General features: G+C 28.4%; 1 protein-coding gene across 9 annotated transcripts in view; it reads left to right on the top strand.

Moving 5' to 3' along the window:
* The window catches only part of LOC122716526 (collagen alpha-2(IX) chain), a 333,714-nt gene that overhangs the window by 284,076 nt on the left and 22,655 nt on the right, over positions 1 to 26,983 (top strand). For 7 of the 9 annotated variants that reach the window (XM_043939686.1, XM_043939704.1, XM_043939724.1 and 4 more), the window contains one exon: positions 20,907 to 20,993. The exons of the other annotated variants lie outside the window; for them this stretch is intronic. In XM_043939686.1, the coding sequence (XP_043795621.1) occupies positions 20,907 to 20,993 (87 nt within the window). The remainder of the gene's footprint in view (positions 1 to 20,906; positions 20,994 to 26,983) is intronic. 9 annotated transcript variants of the gene reach the window in all.

A 26,983-nucleotide genomic window follows, 5' to 3' on the forward strand; every position in this document is an offset into this window, starting at 1 on the left:
TCCTTCGATTTTCACGGTTTACGATTTTTCCTTTTCAATTTAAAAAGAAAAAAAAGAAAAAAAAAAGTAAGGAAAAACAGCGAAAGAGATGGGTAAAGAAGAAGAAATCGAATAAGTTGAGAGGAGGACGAGAAACTGTTAACTAAGAGAGGACATAAGAGAAGAAAGAAAGAAAGAAAAAGAAAAGGATGGAGGGTTTAGAAACGATGAAACGTAAGGGAAGGAAGGGTGAGGGAAGAATTATGATTGTGGCCGAGTTCTCGCGCTCGTGAAGACTTTTGACGAGGGGAGACACGAGAGTATAAATGCACTCGCCAGTTCGTGAACTGTGCACCGGGTGAGGCGGACGAGCATGGCATAAATCAAATTCTTTTTTGCCGGAACTTCTGTCGTCCGAACAGTGGCCGATGTTGCTACGCCAGAGTGTCGCGCTTAATTCGTGTTGAAAGTTCGGTCGATTTAAATGCACCGTGGATCATACGTACCAAACACTCCTCTCGTTCCTCGCCAAGAATTAGAAATTCTGATTGTATTAATTTAGTGGTATATGTTATAATTTTGATTGTTATTTATGGCGAGGTGTGAGCGTAGATGATAACGTAAAAAGATAGAAAAATTTTATGGAATCAAAGGATTGGAAAGTTTAAGAGTCAAGGGGGTGAAAATGGTGAAAGTCGAGGATTAAGAATGTGAAAAGTAATAAAAATTTGTTAGATGTAAAAATATTTTAAAACATCGAAAATGAAAGTAGAAAAAAAATATATTTCCAAGATAATTTACTATACTTTTATGATACTTTTTATTTTCATTTATCTATCAAAATCTTTTATCTTATAACTCGATCAAAGATAAACTCTCATTTGATATGTATATTCCTCTATGACAAAAATAATATATCCGACAGGAATGAATATTGATTTATAAAATTCACGTAGTTAAACGAGCAACAAAAATATCTCTATTTCTTTACTATACTGCCGCGGCTATATAATTTAAATAAAAGATAAATAAATAAAAATCCGCAATCGCATAGGTGAAATATCGAATAAAATATTCTCCAACTTCCTCTTGCTCCCGGCATAACTTTTTCCAACAAAAGGTACATCCTACTCGACTGGGAAGATAAATCAATTACTTGTTTCTCTTTTTCCTTTTTTTTTTTTTTATTTCAAATTGTCAAACGTATCGCGAGCACATTGAAAAAAGACTCGAATCGGTAAAAAAAGAAAGATGGCGAAGAATAATTAAATAAAAAACTGTAAACACGAATAGAGAGAGAGAGAGAGAGAGAGTGTTATATAATAGCTTTTCGAATAATTTTTTTTCTCCTTTCTCCTAAATTTTGATTATTGTGATAGTTTCGTTCGTAAATCGATTAAACTATTCTCCTCGTTATGATGATCCTCGGTCGAATCAATTTGATACCACCTCGCGAAAGGAAAGAAAGGTTGTTATTGAAATTTTCCGTGGACATTGGTTTTACGAAATAAAATGTCCATCAAGAGATGTCGCGTTCGGTATCGAATATCCCGTGGAAAAATATTTTACTCGTTCCGTTCGAAAACGACAAATGCTTTTATTTTATGTCAATGTTTTTTTGTCTGTCATGCATGTTACGTAATGTTAGACACGATGTATACAAATGGAATTCTGATAAAATTCACCGGTCGATAATTTGTTATGAAAAAATAAGAATTGAAATTCTAGGATAAACATCTTTATTTTATCCCGATTTCTGTAAATATGTATGTAAATTTCGAAATCTTTCGAAAAAGAAAGGAAAAAGAATGATAAAGATGTAAGAGAAGAAACAGAATTCTACTTCGCTCTACTTGCTGTTATTTTTATAGGTAGGGCAAATAGATGCGATCTTCCTTTTTCCTAGAAATCTAAAATCTTCTATAAGAAATGCAATCAGACGGAAAAGACCTCGCATCTGCAGAATGTTATTAAATACCTGAACCATCTTTGGAAAATCGATTCTCTCAGCTCGATCTGATTTCCAAGACGAAGAATCTTAAATTCCTCGCGATATTATAGGAAAATATAAAATAATATAAAATATAAAATATAAAATATAAAATAAACTTTTAAACATAATTAATTAGTTTAATCAATTGTCATGCTCAATTTCTCGTTGAAACATTCTCGTACAATTATGAAAGCTAATTGTAACGTATTTAATAAAAAATATCAAAACTTCTTTACAAAACTATCCTGATTTATTCTAATTTCGAATGAAATTAATTTTTTAATTTTTTTTTTTAATCAAATCTCCTTCAAAACATCCAAACGCATCCAATTCACCAACACTCATTACCCATCCCCACGCAGAAACGGGACACGAATAAAATCATAGATGAGTATCCTATCCCATTCTCACCCCCTATCTACGCCGCAAATATGAATAACGCCGGCCGGGGGATCTAGGAAATTTTATTTCACTGCGATGCTATTACATGGATACACAGTATCCATGGTAAAAATGAGGCGAACTAAGTCGCCGCGTGGGTAGATATTCATGAAAATTCATACTAATAACGATAATTCAAATTTGAGCATTAAACCCGGTAATTCGTGGCCGAAAGAGGAGGAGGAGGAGGAAAGAGGAAAAAATGGAGGACCTTAGGAGATCGTTGGGACAGGATCGATCGATATCTCGGAGAGAAGGCGTGAAAATTGAGCGGTTCGGCGAGTGGCCAGGGTCCAACGACCAGGGAAACAAGAGCAAACCAAGACCGAGATTGCGATATTGTACGCTCGAGATATGCTCGAGTTCTGGCCAACCTTTATTCCGTTCCTCCTCGTTACCAAGGATCTAGATGGTGGAAATTAACTAGGCGAGATGCACCCTTAATTGGAAACCGTAGAATGAACAGAATGATTCCAAATAGATCTGAAGGAGAAAGGAGAGGGCTGAATTTTATGATGGGAATTATGTATGCTGTTTTATCGAATATAATGGCTTGTCGAGAAGTTTGATTCATCTTGTTGTTAGGAAATTGCCAGGGATCACGGCTTGGGGAAGTTGATCCGCGAATGTGAAATTGAAAACTGAAAACTTTGTGTATCGGTTTGCTTCGGGGGAATGATGTGACTTTGTCTCACTTTTGAATGAGAGTTTTATACATTTCATGGTGGAAGATGGTTCTTTGAAAGAGGAAAATTGCTAGTCTTTTTAAATTTCAATAATTGAATTAATGAATAACTTGGTCGAGTTTTCTCTTCGAATTATCTTACGCATGTATCATCGTATTACGTGTCGATAATAATATGTTCTTATAGATGAGAAATGAAATTTTCTTATTCTATAAATATGCGATTATAACTTTCATTGCCTTTGTTCGAGCTTCTTCCCTTTAGCCTCTCACGTAATTAGTCTTAGAACATATTCTCCTCCATTAGTTCCTGATGCATATAAATCTGTCTTTAGCTTTCGCCGAAAGTGCAAGCTCATCGATTCATGGAATGTTGTAAAGCGATATATCAATGTTGATATCTATTACACGAATCAATGGGTACTAAACGATGGTTAGCGAATCGAATTTCTTTAAAAAATTGAATCACCATCGATAAATAGTTTATAATTAGTTTATCTTTACCTTATGCGATTGGGATGGAAAGAAAATTTTAAATTTAAAGAATGATAAAAATTACAAATATTGAATAAATAAATTAAATTACAAATATTACGAATATTAAAAAGTTCTATTAAAAAGTTCAACAGTTCAAAAGTTCTGTAAAGTGAAAATATAACCTATTTGAAGTTTCTTTCTTTTAGATATGAATTATAGCTGTAATAAAGACTTTTAACATCCCAATTGATCGCTTTTGGGCTAATGAAAATTAATAAATTATCAAGTAACAAAGTAACTTTTTTACAAATCAAATATAAAACTTTTATTAAGAAGATTTGTAATTGCAGAATCTATTTAAAATTTGAATGACATTTATTTTAATATCAATATTAAACGCGTTCAATGTATTATTAAATAACATTTCTGTCGATTAAACAACTTTCGAACTAAAACATTCCAAACAAAAAAGTTGGTGCAGAAAAATAGAACGACATGTATGACATATAATCCATTTTCCATTGAAAATATTATCCTATATATCTTTTCTTAAAGTGTTAAAAATAATTTAAAAGCTCCCTAAGATAAGTATCGTGATATTTATCGCGCAATATCGCAATTCTTATTCCACAGAAATTATTCTTTTTTTTTTTAAAAGTATCGTGATATTTATCAATGTATATACTTTACTCGTAATTGTACTTGTTTCGCTTATTGTGAAGAATAGTAATGCGTTTAAGGCTTGACATTTGAACGCACAGTTCACGAAGACGTATTCCGCGAGAAATTGCGGTTGCTATTAAAATAATTTCACTTGAAATGAATTAATCTCTCGTGATTTATGCGACACTCCCCACGAACCGTATAGGGGAACATAATTTTCATTTTTAAGGTGGAAAAGGATTTGAATGAATCCAGGAATCGAGGATGAAAAAGGCAACTGCATTTTAATAGCGATTCATTTGTCTTAATTTCAAGATTTGTTTTATTTTTTCTTTTTTTCTCGTATATGGATTTATATGAAGCCGGTAAAACTGGAATGCTTACTTTTTATCGAAATTTATAAGTATAACTTCTTGGAGTAGAAAGAAAGAATTTTCTGAAATATCGTACGCGTTTAACGATCGTGCAATTTTTGTTATTTTTTATTAAATATACAGATTACCTTATAAAAATATTTATGACAGTGTGCAGCAAAAATAAATTTAACATTTGGAATAACATATCTATTATCTACATCATCCATTATCATTTTTTCAACAAAAAATCAAGCAAGAAATATTGAATGTACTTTTTAAGAACATTATGATTTTTCTTTTACATAACATATTCACATTATTTGAACTCTTTTTGGAAAATTACAAATAAAAATCAAAGAGCATTTACATTCTCTTTTTTAATATAAAATATTTACACGTTTACTGCAATCTATAATATACATGCTTACAGAATAAGACATCCAACCATGAGTCTTCTAAAAGTCCATAAACTGAACCATAACATAAGCCACAAAGAGAATGGTACAAAGAAAGGAAACAAAGAAAAAGCAGAATAAGAGAGAAGAGCGCAAAATTGTATTATGATAGGAAAAATGTAAATTGGTCACGGAGTATAAGGATATTAACTATATTCGACTCGTATGTTGCCAGATAACCAGTGCACAAAATTTATACGTATTTTTCCGATATGTCTTTCTCGATTTATCTTCTTTTTTCTTCATCATATTTCTTTCACGTTTATAAAATTGGTCTATCGATAAATAAGACGAGTTCTCATCGCGTCACTTCCTCTCGTTCATCCTTTATCGATATTCTTTGCAATTAATCGAATTAATGTTACATCGCGACTCGAATCGTCGTTACGGTGAAAATTTTTTCTTCTCGACCCTTGTGCTCGATTAACGAGACGCTCTTGGTTGGTTTTCAGAGTAGATTTTGTTTTTTTTTTTATTCACAATTTTACGGCGCTTATGCAATAATTCGCTGAAGATCGTTTCTCTTTTGTTGCAAAGCGCGATAACGATAACTTTTTTCTAGATGAATAAATCGTGCTTGTCGTGAATTTTTATAGTAATTAAGAACATTTTAAATCTCGTTTGTTAAAATCGGATATTAAGAATTAATAATGGATTAATTTTCGATATTGTTCCAAATTCTATATTTGGAATGCGAATAGATGGCAAATGCGATAGCAATGAATAATAAATGAATTATTTCATACAGGAGAATCTATTTTTACATATAAAATATCATTAGGATTGTTTTTGGAAAATAAATTTTTTAAGAAAAGAATAAGAGATGAATTATGAAATGAAAAATTGATAAATAACATACTAAAATTCCATTTGACTGCTTCGTTTATCTGTGACAACTGATTTCGTATAAAATTGATTGATCGATTTCGCAAAATTGATTTCATAAAACCGAACGAATCGATGATCTATCTTTTTTTTTTTATTTCCTTCTACCTATTGTTCAAACTGGTATTAAAAATTTTTGAATTTTTTCATAACAATACGACGAATATACATGATAAAATTCAAATTTATAACCTACCCAAATATTAATTCAACCGAATTGAATCGATTAAAAAAAAAAAATAAATAAAAATAAAAGAGCAATCAACTAATCGTGCAATTTACTCTATTTAAATATCAATTATTGCCGCTATTTACGTTCGATTCCAATATCGATTACAACATCCAGCTAGAGATCGTTCGAGAAATAAAACACGAGGGGAACAAAAGGGTTCGTTGAAAGTCATAGTCGTGAAGAGAAGTGAGAGTTCACGCTTCTTGTTCCCTTGAAGGTGTCGAGGGTTTTAATTTCATGGGACGTTAAATACGTTCTCGAAGATGAAAGAGAAAAGGGGACGGAGAAGATTGTAGAGCGCAGTAGATAGGGTACGAAGGGAAAAAATAAGAGGGGACAAGTATTTTGCGAACCCTTTCGGAGAATAACGACGATCATTACGCAAACTTCTTGGATCTTTTACGATCCCCCGATGTTGTATTATTCCGATGGGTCCTTTTGTTTTCTTGAACAAATATCTTAATCTATTCCACGTCCAACCATCTTCCAAGAATTCCTTTATTTTATCCAGAGATGTGTTTTCTCTAAGTTGAAGGATCTGAGAAATCGCGAATTTTTCGTGGAAGAAAATTTATAATTTAAACATTACGTGGAAATTGGATAATTGAAAATTGTCTTTTTTCAATCTGTTAAATTTGAATTGAATGGTAAAAATAGAATATAAAATTATTAATTAGATGACTTTTAAGAACTATCAAGATTTACAAGATAACTTGATATTTGTGCTAATAAAATATTTTTTAAGTTTTTAATATTAAAAATAGAACAATTTATCTTTATGTATACGAAATTTTCACTGTACAAACATTACCATTTTAATTTAAAATTTCTTTTTCACGTTATATGTTTGTACTATAATTTTTTACTTCATACTTTTAATATTAAGCTTAATTTTTTCATTTTCCTCGGTGTTAAATTAAAAATCGTAATTTCAAAGTCGTAAAATTCATAAAATATCTCGCGGTTCCCTCATCAAAGCGCGGTAATGTATTAATTACTTAAAAATCGCCATAATTTCAATTTTGAACGCGTGATAAAATCTTTTAATGAGAATACCGCGCCAAGATATTATAAATGTAAAAAAACATCGAATATTCATTGCACTCCCTATTAATTTTGCTTAAAAACACTGTATCCGGAAGGAGGATACACGCAGGAGGAAGAGGGGATGATCACGAATATTTCATTTCGGGAATACAACGAAACTCCCGAAAAAATTTTCCAATTATATGGGAAATTATCATTTACGATAGAGCAGATATATTTATTTCTATATATGGAGAGATATATCGATTCGTTGAAACGTTAAAAAGATTTTTAATCGAATATGTCGGCTCTCTGCTTTTCAAACATGCGATAAATGCATTGTTCCCAACTCGAATTTCTACGTGTTCCATATTCGATTGTCGATGGTCTACTTTTAATTATGCAGTCATCACTAGAAGCGTATATTTTCCACGATAAAGTTTCATAGAATTTTAACCGACAGAGAAGAATAACATGGTTATATCAGATCTTCTAAAAAAAAAAGACAAAGATAAAAGACATCTTCACTATCTTTTATCTTATAAAAAACTTATCATACTTTAATGACGAATAGAAAAATTTCTAATTTCAAAATAATTATTCGTGATATTTTACTTTCAAACAATCTTTAACAGTTTAATACAATTTGCAAATTATCGATTAATTAAAAACTTTTTTAACAATTGTTTCTAATAAAGATCAATAATGTTTCTATAAGAGTTTTCAATAATTTGCAATAATTTTGGGAAAGTCAAACAATGAAATAAAAATAATTTATAAAAATATATGATCATAATCAACTTTTCAATACGTTACATCGTAATTATTTAATGGATTCTGATCATGAGAGAATTTTAGCTGATAATTAATTAATGAAATGCAGCTTATAGCTTCAATGCAATTCGTCAATATATTAAATTTTATTTATAAACTTACGAATAAACTATAAATTTCCGACACGCAACGGTTCATCACTTGGGACATCAATATATCTCATATATTTCGTTTATTATTGATGCATAATTTATCATCAATTCGCCAATTTATTATGTGATCATCGAATATTAATGAATTCTGATCGTTATGGCGTTTGAGTAAATTATAGCTTATAGATAAATTCTGAAAACGTATTAGGAAATTATTCGAGATTTACAGTGAATCAATTAAAATCTTTTTATTCTTCCTATTATTATTACTAAATTATTAAATATCATAATATCACAATAAACTTTTGCAACTGAATGAAATCAACTTCGTAAATCCAAAATTAAAAAGAATATAATTCTCATTCCAATTCCAATTGTAATTCAATATCCGTTTATTTTCATTTTGTGTTAATTTAAAAAAAAAAAAATTAAGTTTTCAAAATTATAGAATTTCGGTGAAATAAAAAAAGGAATATGGTACAAACTCTGAATATGTACAGTTCTAATTCAATAGTCAGAGATCGTATTTGACTCGACAGGAAGATCTCATGTAAATGACTTCACGTTTTCAATACGTTCGCTGAACATCTGTTACAATGTCAGCCACGGTATAATAACGGCCTTATAAATTATTCATCGTAAGAGTCGCGTTTCCTTCTCCGAAATAGTAATAATATAGAAGTTACTAATGTCGCCCTCTTAATTCGAACTTAACTCCTTTCTCGGCCCGACCATTCGTTACAACAATGGCTGACTCTCGCAAAGGATCCTATCTCGAAGAGGAGCGACTATGATGTAACAATATATAATGCTCGGCTGGCTCAGCCCGCCTCTATCCTCTTAAAGCAATTCCGTCGTTTAATCCAGAAATTATCCCGACGATTCAAGCACTGTTGAACGGAAAAATGGCAGAATTTCGTTTAACGCGACTCGCGATCGGATAAACCGGATATCGGAAGTTGGATGATTCTGAGAAGCTGCACTTCTATTCTCAAGTATTAGATGTACTGTTCGAATATCTACGTGGTAAGTTTCTTTTAGATTTTTATAAATATCGTGTAGATAATTTTTCGAAGCCGTTGAATAATTACTTGAAAATGTACGTGAAGCGCAAAAAAGTAGGGAATAAATTGATTCAAAAAGTATTCTTGTAAAAAATAGATAGATAGATTGCCAATTTTTTATACAGAATATGTCCCCATCTATTAACTTAAGAACTTTACGATAGGAGAGAATTTTATGTTTCTATCGTACTATTATACTATTGGCTCAGCTATTTTTCTTATCGCTTTAGAAATATAAAACTTACGTTTCGCTCCGAGGGCAGCGATTTATGCGAACTAATATGTGCCATGAAAAGCAAATAACGTTGAAACTACGCAATTTTAGTGAACATTTATAATTCAGTTACAATATTATTAGCTCGATGTAATATACATATAATCGATATGATCTGCCTTAAATTATCAAGAATAGGAAATATAAGAATATGAATATACAAAAAAATCTGTGAAAAATAGACTGCAAAGCTTTTATCTATTTAAAAGTGTTGAAATATTCAATTAATATATGGAAAATTATATAAAAATATGGTGAATTATATTTCTAATTTATATATTTATCAATAATAGTCATAAATGAAACTTTTCAATAAAAAAAAACGTTAAAAAAAACTAAAAATTTTGTTATCAAAAGACATAGAAAAAATAGAGGAAACTATGCCATTTAATTCTGTTTTTGTTTCATATCGATATCTCAATCGGTTTTCGAGATAGAGAGATTCAAAGTATTTAAGACAGCGCAAAGATTATGAATGGACTCGCGACCCAGTGACCTACATTTTTATCTGGAAGTGCGTACTAATTCCAGGAATCGCGTCTGTCACTCGTCTGGAGTTTGGGGTAGGTCAGTGAGACGAGGTGCGAGCGAGAGATCCGAGTAAACAACAAAGACGGGAATAATAAATGATCAAAAATTAACCTTTTCTTTACACAATGATATCTCGGAAACCGGAAGTCGTATCGAAAAAAATCAAAAAGCGTTTTAAAAAGGAAGGATCTGCGCTTCTAATGATCGTTCATTCGTTGACCGGAAGTCATTATCTTCGGAGTTATAGCGGTTTAAAGTGTTCCTAATTTTAAATAGGATTTAATCGAGTTTTAAAATAAATTTCATGGTAAATTTATATAGGATATAGAAAAGATATATAATATTAAAGATATTTGTATAAAAATCCGTAGTTTAATGACGAGGAAACGAAAACTAATCGCACGATATCAAAAACGATTCAATAACGTAATATAACGTAATGATTCCGCATAAGCATTCTTGCCAGCGATACAATTATGAAAATTTGATGTTATTGCATACCCGTGATCGTAAATTCATAGTTGCATGCACGCGTTTCTAAAATTGCTGAGAAACGATGATAATTCAAAATACACCATCAAGAATAGCCTGTGATGGCTACATATCACGAAAGTTATGGTGTTTCAACATAAGATGATTTTCATTCATTATTTTATTTAGCACGCAAAAAACACAGATTTTCATTCTATGAAAATCTTTTTTTTAGACAGATAAATAATATTTTTAAAATAAACGAAAGATCATATAACTCATATAAATATTCAGATATTTAAGTTCTACGGATATATTACATACAATCTTGATATAATATTTTCATATAAATTATATTTATTTTTTTATAAAAATAAAATTAGTTCAACGATGTTTTAATAATATCTTGTAAATTATTAGAAAAATATCGTTTTACAATTTTATGTTTAAAAGTAGTTGTAAATGTATATTTTGCAATCGTTATATCTGATATCTGTAATATTAATTCCAAAAATGTACCATCTTCTACATTTTTAACGATTAACGTTGAAAATATTTCTCGAGGGATTGCTTTTAATGCTAATTACGAAGGAAGTTCATCAATTTATTAGTCTTTTTTAATCTATGTTGGAAAACTTTTTTAATATCATACATTGTTTTGTTAAACTATTTCAAATATTTTTCAACTCTTCTGATGTTGATATAAAAATTCAATGTGATGATAGATACTTATTATCAAAGTTCTTCATCATATAGACGGGGAATTAAATTTATTAATGCTAATTTTTTTTTTCTTTTAATATCCAAGTTGGAATTGGGTAAGACGAGAGAATCGATTTTTCATTAACTCTCTTTTTAGCGTATTCAGTAAACGAGCACATCCAGAGATTGTATTAAGCACCATATCTACGGGGTGATCATTATATATACGTTTTTAAAAAAATCATAATAAAAGTAAAGTTCTTTAATTTTATGTTATCTTATGTGCATACTTAATTTTTTCCTATCCAACGTTGATTACTATTAAAATTAATACGAGTTACAAGATATAAAACACAGAAAAATTATTTATAATAGTTTTTAAAAAGCTGACAAGAGTAGTAATGAATTTTCTAGCTATCTTGAAAATCTAATAGACGAAAATTTATGAATTCAATTATAGTATGATTCTAAGAGATTCAAAATTTTATTAGATTCTATATCTTTTTGTTGATTTAAATATTATTATTATTATTATTATTATTATTATTATTATTACACACTATAGAATTTAAAAAATTAACGTACTATAATTTAACGTAATTTACAATAAATTCTAAAATATTCAATTTTTTTTATAAAATTATCGTTACTAATTAATTTTTCCAGATATATTTTTTTTTAATTCTAGTGCAAAACGATTGTAAAAAATGTTTTTGCAAAATCTATGTCACGACTTTCAAAATAATTGTGTTTAAATTCTATATAATATCGTCAAGTATTATTTTATAAATTTTATTAATAAAAACGATATCATTATCAAGACTACATATATCTATATATGCACAATTTTTCATTTCTATCCTCTTAATACTCTATTCGAAATGATTTTATTATTCTGAAGCATTCACCGAAACCTTTTTGTATATTCATTGAAGCGATTCCGGATAAAATTAAAAAACAGTTTCTTGGTTAATGTTTAATCTTAAATTATGATTTTCGTGAAAATTTTTCTCTATGAAATTGATTAGTTTTTTTGTTCTTTTTTTTTTTCTTTCATTCGTTCAAAAATCATTATGAGTCATATAAAATAGCGCACGTGGGATTATATTGCAAATGGGATCGTAGATTCCCTGTCGTGAATGTTATAATATTTTAAACGCGTTTTCACACACGTGTGATATAGTACGCGAAGTATTCGACGAACACGTGCGCTGAATATTCATTTCAAGGGTAATACCTCGTGTTGTCCTTTTTTAAGGGTTTTAAATGTGCTTTGTGACTTTCGAAGAAATGAAAACGCGATCTACGCGGATATGATGAGCTGTTTTTTTTTTTTTTTGTTAAGTTAGTTAATCAATTAGAACGTGTATTTATTTCATTTATTAACGTGTATTTATTTGCATTTATATGCAATATTCCAGATACTTTTCTGAATAATTATAAAGAATCTTTAACACCTATTTATAACAATTATTTATTATAACAACATTATTTATTTATAACAATTAACATCTTTATTCACTTTGTGTTATGTTCATGATTCATGATTCAAATTTTTGTACGATATATAAATATTCTTACTAAGGAAAATATAATTTAGATAAATATATATATAATTTTCTTGTAAAGTAAGTGATTAATACTATGCTATTATTTCAGTATATCGCGCCAGAAACTTTGTAACTTATCATTTTGTGTCTATTCGTTTCTTAGTTTTAATATTATTACTTAATTCTTCGTTCATCTACTACAATCGTTGTTAAATCATTTTGCGTGAAATCCGCAGTTAAATTAATTCTGTTTTATAACCGGAATTTTCCTGGGACGAACGCATTTTCATGGAAATTTAGATGCAAGGGAAGTAAATGGAATTTCCGGGATCTTAATGAGAAGCCAAGGAGATCTTGCCTTAATAGAGCGAATTTCTGTGACAATTGGTAGTATGATAAATTACGGATAAACGTGTTCATAATCTCGTTCCCGTACTGTGCATTTCTTTGCCCTTAATGGGACAAATTAAATGCCTGATATCTCTTATATAATTAACATTAAACATCACGTTAAGAAGTTAGTTTAATCTAGAGTCATCTCTGGAAAATATTTGTATTATACATATATAAAATACTTAAAATTTAGATATATTTTAATCCATTCAAGTATTTCACAAGAAAAGATTATTTTCACGTTTTTTTTTTCTGTCTCTTGAAGTTTAAATATGAAAGAATTGTAATTAATATAATAATCTTTTATTGTCGCTACCAATCGTATATTTAATTTTAAAACAGTAATCATTGTTTTTTTTTTTTTTTATAAATTTAAGGATCTTATTTTTATCTCATCGATCCTTCATCCACATCAAACTAATTCCAACAATCGAAAAAAAAAGAGAAGGTGAAATTCATCGAAAGCAAACCCAACCAGGCTAGAACCATTAAAACGAAAGCATAATCCCGGCTCATTCAGGAAATCCTCCCTCTTTCCCCTTTCTGGAACACGATAAGGTCGTAGACAGTGACACGAAGTGATCCTTCATCCCCCCCGTTCATCCTTGAATCGAGCAGTTTTTTCACACGGGCTGTTCCACCAATTAAAAGAGATACGATGTGTGATTCGTTTGTTAAACTTTTAAAATCTTTTTTTTCACGCGATTTCACGCTTTCGCGCGCCTCCTTTTCAAATCGTTGTGAAATAAAGCGACATTTTCTTTTCTTTTCTTTTCTTTTCTTTTCTTTTTTTTCTTTTCTTTTCTCTTCTCTTCTTTTCTTTTTTCATCGCGGCACTTCCATCCATTTTTTTTTTCTTTTTTCCTTTTCTTTTTCCCCTCCTCCCCTCTCTTTCCTTCCCATCTTCTTTCCATGACCTGAAATGAATTCGCGTTCTGAATTTTACAACGGGGGAGGAATGAAAATAGAATGAAAATATTTAACGTGCCAGGACGGGGTCAGACAAAAGAAAATTCTTTAAATTGCTTCGGCGGTAACGTGTTTCGGAGAAATTCTTATGTGAAGGTGTATACGATGTTGCGAATTAAAGTGGTGACATATATATATATACAGAGTGTTAATATATTCATGAAACACTTTGTCAAGAAAAGTTCAAAAAAAAAAAATAATATACATATATGTAAATATAATATACATATATGTAGGTCTGAGCTTATGTACTAAGTTGTCAACAATTCTAGTTAAAGGAAGTAAGATATAATTTTCTAGAATCGTCCAAAAATCCTATAAATATATCTTAAACACAAAATATTTCTCCAAATCTTTTATTTCACGATGGAAACAATGTTGAGAGAGAAGGTGGAAGGAAGATTTCAAGAACAGAATTGGAGAATTCTGACGAGATAAATGTCTTTGTAATCGTCACATTGTCAACCGAATCGGTGTTTTTTGCATCGACGAATATTTTGGATTTCTGCTCGGATAGATCGGGGTCGAGAGTGCTCCTGATGTACGCCTCTCGAACATACGGTTTCTCGATATCCAAAGGTGGGAAAAAAGCGGGTCGTGTCGGTCGTAATCGATAAGGTATCGCAGCACGAGAAACTGGAAAACATTTAAAACAACTTGACTACAGAACGAGAGGCTACAAATATTCGGCCAGTGAGTAACTGCCTGGGCCTTCGATACCTCGATACCACGGCAAGACGAACGTTACCCTTTTAAATATAAAGGAGAACTTGGAGATTTAACTTTTGCTAAATAATCGTTGCTCGAGATAAGTTTGAATGCGGATTTTGAGGGGAAAAGAGAGAAAGAGATAGAAAGGAATCAAAGATTTATGGAGAAATTTTGAGTGTTTGAAGCCATGTGAACATATGGTAAAGAGAGATTTGAACGAGAAGAGGATTTGAATACCTTAGAAAAGTTTAAAAAGAGAAACGTGTTAAATCGAATCGATCGTTATTAAAAATTGAGATTTTTTATCTCTTTTTAATTCGTGTTATTATGAATGTTGAGTTTTTAAAAATAACTGAAGAAAGAAATTTTTAAATTGGAAATATTAATTATTATAACTAAAAGAGAATAACACATATACATCCATCTATTTCAATAATCATTCATAAAATTTGTAAGAAAAATAATTTCGAAGTCTAAAATATAGATTAAGATCATAGATGTTCAAATTTTAAATGAATTTAATTTTCCAATTCTAAAAAAAAAAGAGAGAGAGAAGTTTTAATTAAAAAATAAAAAACCAAATCAAATCTTCCAATGATAAACTCGAAATTAATTTTGTAATTTAAATTTAACAATTAGTATCGTACGAGAAAACTTGTTTGCTTAATGAACTACTTCCGAAAAAAATTTAACACGCAAATTAATTTAATTTATCGTAGAAGAAATTTATTTTATCCTATACTGAGAGAAGCTTGTGGACTTTTCCGCTCATGCTTAATTGGCTGACACGTTGGTTCACAGTGAAAGGTAAGAGGGTTGTACACGGTTAATCCGAGCCGACCTAGGATCACCGTCCATAAATCAAAATGATCAAACACGCCACGACAAGTAAAGTGTAATGATTGTGATCTACAAGTAAAAGTCTTACATCCTCTCGTTAAATCTCGTTAAACTTATTTTTATTTTGAGAATAAATTAATACTCGTAACTTTTGATTTTCGATAAAAATATACTTCTATAAAAATATACACTATATACGTGTGTATTGCAAATTGATATTTATAACAAATATAAAGAATCTGGTATTCATATTTTTTTATAATAAATAAACAAGATTAAAGTAAAGAAAATTCGAAATATTATGATACGAAAATAAATTATAAAATTTATAATTGGACTAAGTTAGGACTAAATTAGTGGATGAAGTATCTCGAATTATATTTCCCGTTTGCACGAACGCTCGTTCTCGGCTTCAATTTCTAAAAAATAATTAAATGTGAAACGTGAGACTTATGTGCGTATATATACACGTATATCAATTTAAGCGTACATTACCAGTCAAAAATTTGATTTCACCTCTTTTCACAACTCAGATTTTATTTATATAAAATCTCCCGATTATTTCATATTTACTTTAAAATAACCATCATCTTAGAAATCAAAGTTAATCTTCTTCATTTCAAAATTATATATTTTTTTAAGATAAGAGTACTTTAATTAGATTTTTAAAAAAAAAAATTCTCGAAATTGATCGATACTGTACATGGTCGATTTTAACGGCACTTTAAATTTTAGGATCAACCAGGATATTGAAACACAAATTGATACAAGATATCGAATCTTGGGCTCGCGTATTGCGAAACTATAGATAAATCTGTTTCGATCAAAATTGAAATACACCCGGATACAGCAAGCTCAATGTATTAATTATTGTGAAATAATATAGGGATACCCTCGTATATCGTGCTATCTTGTTGTTAAATGACATAATGGGAAATTTAAGCTGGCTGGAAAACTTATAATTTTTATCGATTATTGAAACTTGGTTAGTTTTAATTTTATCGATGACATTATGTTTATTATCGATAACATTATTTGCTAATATTTATACATTTTCTTGGTTTATAAATATAAAATTTAATAAAGTTAATTAATGCTATTTTATATTATTTTTGTTATTCTTTTTCTACATGTCAGTTTATTCTTTTAAAGTAAAATCAATTATAAGCTGATTAAATGTAACAAAATTAATTAAATTTATTGACATATTTACGAAACATTAATTTATAAAGAAATATTATGATATTCATTATTTAACTTTTTCCCTTTTTCCAGTTTATCAGTTCATTTTTAAAAGTAAGATCGATTATAAAATTAAATTACAATTTACATTTATATTGTATATTTTGTGCTTTTATTACGAATTTTCATTCCTCGTTTGTTACACTGAATAAGAAGTATTATCGTCCATTGTTCTTTTTAATATTAGAATATTGCTCATTGTCTTGTTCAGTTAAAATCCCCAAAAGACACGAGTATTTTATCACTCGAAACAAATTATCACGATATTATTTGCATAATGAAATTCATGAATTTATCGCCACCGATTTTAATTGCGAATGACGAATAATGAGTCTGGGCGCAAGAAAATAAAAAGAAAAAAGAAACTTGAATATCGATTCCACTGAAAAACGAAACTAATAGTAATATGCTTCAAACATTCTCTTCTGATTTAATATTTTAATTTTCTGGAAACTTTAAATATTTCAATAAACATTCTATAAACTAGCATTCTCTATTGGTTATGATCTAATAAAAACGAATAAAATATATTAAAATATATTAAAACTTGCAATATAAAAATAGATTGGAAATCCAAATGAAATATTTGAGATCTTTAAAAATGAAGAGGAGCAAATTGAGATCTAGTATCTATAGATATTAAATGCAGGTAAATAATAAAATATAATAGAAACACTATTGCCTATTATACAATACATGAAAAATTTCATACACATCAAATATATTGATTCGTATTGATTGAAAATATAATATAAAGAATGGAAATCAAATTAAATTTTTAATAACTGCTCGAAACATATTTGAGTCAAATCCAAATAATTACAAAAAGATCTGTTGTAAAATTAATTGATTTATTTATTATCATGGTTTATTAATTAATTATATTGAATAAGAGAGCAAAATGTTTTCATTAACGCTGAATTAACTTGTAAAATAATAATCTTCATTGTTAAATCATGAAATCAAATATGATTCACTGTATTAAATCGTGAGATAAAGTTCCATTTCTTTCTGACATTTTTGAAATCTAACTCCGTGTTCCATTAGGGAAGTTTAAAAGATTTCGAAAAACATTAGTAAAAAAGTACAATGGAAAGTACAATACAGTGGAATATATAACATTACTTTTGTTTCGCTACAATAACTTTTTTTTTTTTCTTTAGTTTCAAAAGGATTAAGCAACCTTTGTCAAGGAAACAAGTAAACAAGAATCGAACGCAATTTATATGCAAACTATACTCGGTATCACGCAAACACTTCACTATAAATATTCCTTTGTTCAGTTTCAACAAACAATCGCTCCTATAATTACAACTTTTCCTTTGTTATAAATATATTCTCAAGAATTTTATTTGAATGTTCTTTTTTGTTTGTTTTACAGTCAATATGTTCGAATATTGATCATACTCAAAATTATTAATTTTATTTAAGAACATATTTCTTTACCGTCGACAAAACGATGAAAAACTAATAAAATAGATATATTTCTGAACATCTTTTGTTTTTGGAAAAGTTAAATATTCTTATCACGATTGATAAGATTTTCTTAATGCGTATATTTCAATAAAATCTTTAATTTTTGAAATAGGAGCATTTAATCCCTTGAAATATTTATTAAGAAAATAATTGATATTTTGATTTCTTTTCGCAATGATAATCGTTCATCCATAAATAAAAAGAATTAACTTTTCTTTTATGAGACTTAATTTCAATTTATCTTCATATTTTATAACTATGCTTATAGCACGATTATTAAAAATATTTATTGAATATATTTGAAGTTATGGAAAAAACAATATAAAAACGTACACCTCTCTTCTTTAATAAATTTTATAAATACATTATAATTATTCACAAGATATTCTTCACCTATTATATAACTTATAATTTATTCTCCTAATATTTTAATTACTTCAACTATTTCTAATTTAATTGTAAAAAATTAATAACTTAATTATATTCGAAGAATAATCGACAATGGAGAAAGCAAGGGATGAAAAACAAAGTCAAGATCAAAATCCAAATGAAATATTCGTTTCGATAAATATGCCCTCAAGTTCGTTTAATCGATCAAATTTTTAACTGCTATGATATTAAATGAATTTTCCACTATGGGATTGAACAAATTAATCATCTCAGCGAAACTGGCAAGCTTGGTATCTTGGCTCCTCGAATAATTGAAAAGGGTGGGACAGGGACGTGTTCGATCAGAAATCGTCGAAATGAGATTAATTAAGCCCTGTCCGCCCGTGTATACGGAATGACAACGGCTGTGTTAACAACGTGTAAAGCGTATTACACGGGGTGTGTTTAAGTGGATTAGTTTCTAATTTCGATCGGAAGTTTGACTTTCCAGTTGCCAATGATCCGTTCGAACGATCATTTAAATGAATTCCTGATCGAAAATTTGAAATTATTTTGCATTCCATGGAAAAATTCGAAAAAGCTAGATTGATTTTTTAACTTGAAAAATTTTTTAAATAAAAATTTGTAGGAATAAATAATATAGCATTAATTTGGAGTTAATAAAATTTGGTAAGAGATTTCAAATTTTTGATTTCTATTATATTTATTATAGGATGTACGATTGTAAAGTTTTTTAGGCATTTTCGAAGATCCGAAGATAAAAATATTTTTAATGAAAGACAATCAATTTTCGAGTTCGACTATCATGTAAAATAGAGATTTAAATAATGAGTTATTTAATATTCAAACAATTAAAGATGGGATTCAATCAAACGTTTTAATTATGCTTCGTTAATTCAACGGTATAATTAATGCAACAATCGTCGGATTTGAATTTTTGATTCGATCTGCTTATAAAGATGATAATTTTATACATCTGTTATAAACTATCCTAAAAATATAATTTAAATATAAAAATATCAATTATGATTAACATGTATTTGTCAAAGAATAGCATTTCATTAAATTATGAATACTTCAAAAATATATAATTAATATTATGCTTAATTAAAGACAAATTAAAATTAATAATCAATTCCTATATATTATTGAAAATATAAAAAAAAATTACACTTTGAATTATTTTATGTGTAAACTTCTTACAATCTTGATTTTGAACTTGGTCTTTCATAAAATTACTTTAACAATAGCTATTATTGCTCGAAGAAAATTGTTAATTAGAAATTGTTTTGGAGAACATTCCAATGGAAAGTTATATACGAAACAATAATATTATAGCAAGACTGATTTCCAGTTATAGAAATTGATGGAATAGAGAGAAATTAACTCGATTTGTTTAATTCTATATTTGACTTTGCAATTATGTATGTTCATTTTACTCTATGTAAATTTATATATTTATGTTTAATGTAAAATTGAAAATAAGGATCGTCGTATATTATATAATATTAAGGACAATTAATTATCCTGTTTGTAATGCTCGTATAACATATAGCTCATTATGATACCGATATCGGTGATACACGTACCACTTAACCATTATCGGTATACGATATGATATCGTTAATGATATTTATACTGCAAATGAAATGTATCTATCTTTTAATCCTATTTCACGAGTATAATATTCTATATTGTGAAATAGAATATTATATGGGAAATAGAGGATAGAAATTTTGACGAAGATTTTTTAACAAAATTAAAAAGTACATTAATTTTTAATTCAATTTAATTGTATATTGTATATATTAATTATTTTTAAATTTTCCTTTTATCTTTTCAAATAACTTAATTCAATTTAAAGCTATAAAATTAGATGTTTAACGAGTACTTAAGTAAGTTCTATATTATTTTTCTGATTAAAATTGAAAATTCTGATGAAAATTCATAATTTTCAGATCATGAATGCCAGTTTAAACAATTTAAAATATCTGTCTAAAACTTTTCCCCATGTTATCCAATATGAACTCAAAATATAAAATCAATAAAGTCTATTATTTTCAATTGCACAATATATCTTGTCATTAAGCACAATAAATTTTCATGAAAAGAAAAAAAAAAATTCCAATTCCCCTCTCCAATCATTTTTTATTCTAATTACAATTTTTTTTATAGTTCGATCAAGATGTGGATCTCGGCTCAGGTGAAATCGATAACGAGGTGATCGATAATGGTTCAGGATTTGATATTAATTTGACAGACGTGAGTTAAATGATGAGTTGAATTAGCTGAAAATTTGTCGCACTCGCTAATTATTTGTTTCGCAAGCAATATAATCATAATTAATTCCATTAATACGAGAACTTCGTGTCTCAATATAAACTTCGAATGCACGACTCGTTGCTCGGCAAATTTCGAACAACAATCTTTCGATCTATCTGTGAGAGCTTGAAAAATCTAACCAGCTGAAAGAAAAGGGGGAAAAAAAATCTGATGGGTTCAGCTTTCACGCTTGTTAGCTTAGTAATCGTCACTAACTTTACAACTAACTAACAGTAACTGAATATAACTGATAATAATTACTGAATTTTTTCTTTTAGAGGTGAAATAACCACTTTCGATAATAACTCACGTTTAATCGTGATAAAGATTCGATTAAATATGGTGCTTCTATTTTCTAATTGGATTTAACTTAATGCTTTATATTATGAGACTAATTTTGCTTCTTTAATTATTTAAGCGGATATATAAAAACAGAATAATTTAATTAATTAATAATCTTGAATATGTTATTAAGATGTAAAACAACTAAAATATATACATTTTTCTCGATCCTGATGAATATGAAAAGTGAAAATAAACAAATCTGTAAATATTTTAAATTTATTTTAAACATAAACCAGCAGACGACTGAAAGTAAACCAACTTATAAATTTATGGTCGCGTATGATACCGATGTAAAAGAAAAATTTAAAAATTATGTTGACAAGCATTCGCGATGATCAATTAAACAAGAAATAAAAATATTTATTATTCCCCAGAAATAATAAATATCCTATATTTATCGAAAATAACCTATTTACATATATTATCATATAAAAAGTGAGTGTAATCTCTTAAAATCTTAAATTTATTTTCAACATTATCTTTTTCAATGTATCAACAAAATCTGTTAAAATACTGCTTCATAAATTTTTTCAAATTATCATTCTCTTTTTGTAATAAGCAAATAATTTATAATTTTATTCTCTCCTCTTATATTTGTATATTTATAGCCAACTAAAACGTTTTACACAATTTTTCTCAGTTCCTTTCAAATTTTAAACGTCATATACGATTCTTAAATAAAGTCTCTTCTTCCAAAATATCGATCAATTAAAAATTACTACAACTTATTATTTTTATTATTTAAAAATAACTATGACTAATTTGTTCGAAATGAGATGCAAAGTGAAAATGATCGAGGACAAAGGAAACTTTCATTTCGAAATGTTTTAATTGCAACTGTTCGAGTTTATACATTCAAGACGCTTCGATAACTTGGAAAGAATTATCTGGAAAGCTGTCCAACGTTAGAAGAAGAACATGATCGAACATGAACATTGAGAGTATGATCTTAAAAATTCTGATTTCGCATCAATGATCGTGCCGATTCGTCTCGTCTCTTAGAAAGATTTCCAAATCTTTCTACCTTCATCATTTCTAAAATTCCTCTTTTTTCCAATCTGTATTAAATCTTTTGACGATTAAATTAATTTTAACTAAGCTAAAAGATTCGATCGTTGTTTTTAAGTATAAGTTATACTCAAGATGGAATATGAGATTTGGATTGAGCATCACTTAAAGCTTTTATATTATCAACTTATTTTAAAGAAAAGATTGAGATTAACGATAATTTGAGATTGATAGGATGCAATAATTAATCGAGAACTAGTTCAAAAAATTATTCTTATTAATAAAATAGAATATTTTGACGAGGATCTTTTTAAAATTGTAAATTATTATTTTAGAAAGAAAAATAACGTATAATTTGAAATTATTGAAAGAAATAGATTAATAGAGGATTTCGAGACAAAATTATTTTGTTATAAAATGGAGGAAGGTGTCCATGTACGAGAAAATAGAAACGATCGACGAACTTTGATTCTCGCCATCTAACCATTCACTTTGGCAATTAAACGAGACAATCTAGCTTTGTCCAAGTTAATTTGCCAACTAGAATTGATTTGTCCTTTTGGCCACAGTGTATTCGATTCAACCTTCGAATACTGGCAATGGAGAAGGAACGTTTATCAAGAAGATTCTTCTCGTTTACGGTCGAATAAACACGAATTGAAGTTGAGTAATTGAAACAGGATAACTGAAATAATTGAAATAGAATTTAGAATGTTGTTAGGAGTCGTAGTGACTTGCAGAGAAAGTATGAATTATATTTGAATAAATTATATTCGAATTTGGAAATGAAAAGACAAACTTTCAGTAGAAAAGTCGATCATAAGTCAGACATGGGCATAAAACTATATATTCCTCTATCGTTATCTTTTTTAGAATACGAATAATATTTTTTTAAGCAAGAATGAATTAAAATAATTGTATTTGTTGACCGATTTTATAATTATTTAGCGAAAAAATATATAATCAAATCAATCAAATCAAACAAAATCAAAATTATTTTAACGAATAATTAATCTTAGGATCGATTAATCGTTTCTTTTTTTCTCTATTAAAAAACAATTTATATTTATCTCATTTTATATTTTCAATTTTTCCGATTATAAAAATAAAATTATGCATCACGTTACACATATAGTTATATATAGATGTTGAAAGTGTTTACGTTCAGTTATATCCGTTTAATTTCGTTCAAAGGCACATCTCATTAAAGTTTAATTCACGTGACAAATTCATCGTGTTTCAAGCACTCGTATCGTAATAAAATTCCAACAATGTACGATCATCTTTATTATACACACTGGTCAGCAAATATAAACACGCTTTCACCCTTATCTTCCTAACCAGCAATATGCTATCCCACAATGGAACCACTGACAAACAATTCTTCCGCAAAGGGGGAGCCGTTGTACACAATTCCTCGCTAGATTTGGCTTTGGTGGACTACTTTCCGCCTGCCTCGTTTAAATTAAGGTTGAAAGGACAACATACTTTACCCAAATTTTAACGAAGTGCACCACTAAAATGTTTTGTAATTTCGACAAAAAAAGTTTTTTGGCACATTGTTATTGTCTTTGTTCTATCTCGTATGTTAAAAAAAAATATGGAACATATTTTGCAATAATGTAAATCTCATCTATATCATTAAAGTATTCATATTTATATATTTTAAATATATTTCATATAATATAATATCCACTTTCCCGTTTTTTATAAAATAAAAGAAACAGCAAGATTACCATATTTAGAAAAATATTAAACATTAATAAAAATTAAATAATTTCGACTAATGTATCAATTCAAGATTTCCTTTCTCCAATATAACATTTATTACAATCCTATTCCAAGATAAAATTAATATTCGAGATTAGATGAAGACGAAGAATAAGAATTATCGTTCATTCAACTTTTTGACACGAATTTCTCCAAAACGTTCGCGTCAACCGATCTGTCCGTAAAATTCATTCGTATTTCCTATCTTCGTCGACCCATCGAAGGAAAAAAAAAAGAAGAAGAAGAAGAAAAGAAAGAGAAGAAAGGAGGGAGGGAGAAAAAGGAAGCCGGAGGAATTTATTTCACCCGTGAAATCCTACTTCAGAAGAAAAGCTCCCGGAACGGAGATGCAAAGACGCAGCCGTGCATGCTGGAGCTGATCAGGATATACCGGGTGAACGAATTCACTGGAACAGCCTGCGGTCGTTCCCGTCATAACGCGCCACGTATTATTGCAATCGGCCATAAGTTTCACCTGTGTGCACTTGTGTGTCGATACCTTTTGTGCACTGATGAAACGGTATCCTCTATATTCAACTTGTTCCATTGTTCTCGTTGTGTTAAGAATGGTTATCGATTTGATCTACTTTCAAGTTATTTCTGTTCTTCGATTTCGCGACCAGAGAATTCCATTTGGAATCGATAAATTGGCGAAATCGCTTAGGAGAGGAATCGCTTAATTATTTTTCTTAAACGAAACGATAATGAGGATAAAAAAGAATATTTTAGGGATTACTTTTTCAAGTGACAAGGGAATTCCATTTAGTGTTAAATTAATAAGGATTTCGTCATTGAAGTTATTTTCAGATCATCAATAATTGTTTCGTCGATCATTTTTTTTTTTTTTGTTTTACAGATTTATTTAGAGAATTTATTTGGGAAGAAGAGACGAGAATTCTTTTAAAATTTTCTGAAAATATTTTTTTAAGATTTTTACCTTAAAAATTGCTTTAATAGAAGTTAATTTCTTTATAAAGACTTTGATAAGGATCAATTGATATATTTGGATCAATTGATATATAAAAATGACCACAAAAGAAATAAATTGAAACAAAGTAACGGTTGTTACGGTTACATATGACTCAATTACTTAAAATTTTTTTTAATAAAGGAAAAAATAATGAAAAAGTTTTTTCTTCTAATGTAAATAATTTCAGATAGCCTCTGATACATAGGCAAATCAGAAAAGACGTCTATAATACGCAAATAGCACAATAAAGAAGTATTTCATTCAAATTCAATTTTTCTTATAAATGAAAGAATGATTAATTCACTCTTATCCTTGATATTCTAATTCAACTCATAAATATTCGATAATACTAACATTGAAATGAGTATTTTCTTTCCGCTGCAGTGTTTTAACCTCACATTAATCAAAATTCATTATAACTTTCGCGTCGAAAGTGAATTTCAAATGTAACTGGATAGAAATCAAAGTAGATTTAACTTTCTATCCTCCTATATTACTATTTTTTAACGATTTTTTACTTTTTTAAAGTAAAAATTAACATATTAGAAAGAATTATATTATAATTCAATTCAATATTAATAATTGGATCAAAAATTTGGAATCTTTTTTTTTATTTCTACATCGAATCTTTTGTTAATTAATTCTGTAAATTAATTAGCAATTCATTTTTTTTTTAATTTTTTCTCAGATAGAATACATTAACATTTGATTAATATGTTGAAAAAAAGAAAAAAATTATTAAAAAAGAATCCAAAATTCTAAAAAAAGCTTTTCTAAAAAGCTTAACAAATTAAATATAACTTCAATATATATTTTTATTAAGATTTATTAATAATTCTTTTTTGTTGATACATCAAACAATTAATCGTTTTATATTACTGTTACATAACGCATTTATACGAAATGTAGTTGAACTATAAAAATATTTAATCCGTAAACAAAGTCTAAACAAAATACATTCTCTCTAAATGAATATTTGCATGCATGCTTTTACTTATACGTACTACTAACATGAAATGTAAATTTATTCTTTCTGTATATAGACACATAAAGACATGAATTACAAATTGTCCCGAACGTGACTTACTTGCTAGATATGTATCGATCCGATTAAAATATTAATTATTAAATAATTCCATTCGCTATTGATCGAAAAAATGAATCGTTAAAAATAATAATCGAAATTTTTGAAAATAAAGGAAAAAAAATAAAAGAGAAAATTTTATAAAGAAAATGTATTAAAATATAAATAGATTCAAGATATTATAAAAATAGTGAATTCAGTAAATTGCGATCGAGAGTTTTGAAAAAGAAACAAAGCAATGACAATTGTTCAATCAATTCCATATTTTTTTAAAAATTAATTTCAATATAATTGATTTAACTTTTTCAAAAATAAAACAATTAATTCCACGAACAATATTTTTTGAAAATTTTCATCGCAAGTTTCTTCAAAAAAATAAATAAAATGTAAAAAAGATTTTTTTTTATCTTCTAATAAAAACTGACTATTTAAGTAAATTCAATAAAAATGAAATTGCATTTAAACTAAATTCGTCTTCGTCTTTGTCTTCGTCTTCGTCTTCGTCTTCGTCTTCGTCTTCGTCTTCGTCTTCTTGTAATTAAAACCCTCGATCAAGATTAAGAGAAATTGTCGAACCATTTAATTAATCGTAGATAGAACGAAACGAAAATCTAATCTAAACGAAACAATGAAGCATTGTCTTCCTGTAACAACGTTTTCACAGAAAACGTACAACATCTACAATACAACACAATACTCCCAAACATATTGCGCGCATCTCTATTGATGTTCAAACCGAATCGAAAATAACGA

Source organism: Apis laboriosa, unplaced genomic scaffold (assembly GCF_014066325.1).
Source record: "Apis laboriosa isolate Shangri-la unplaced genomic scaffold, ASM1406632v1 scaffold113_cov153, whole genome shotgun sequence".
In the NCBI taxonomy this organism is placed as follows: domain Eukaryota; kingdom Metazoa; phylum Arthropoda; class Insecta; order Hymenoptera; family Apidae; genus Apis; species Apis laboriosa.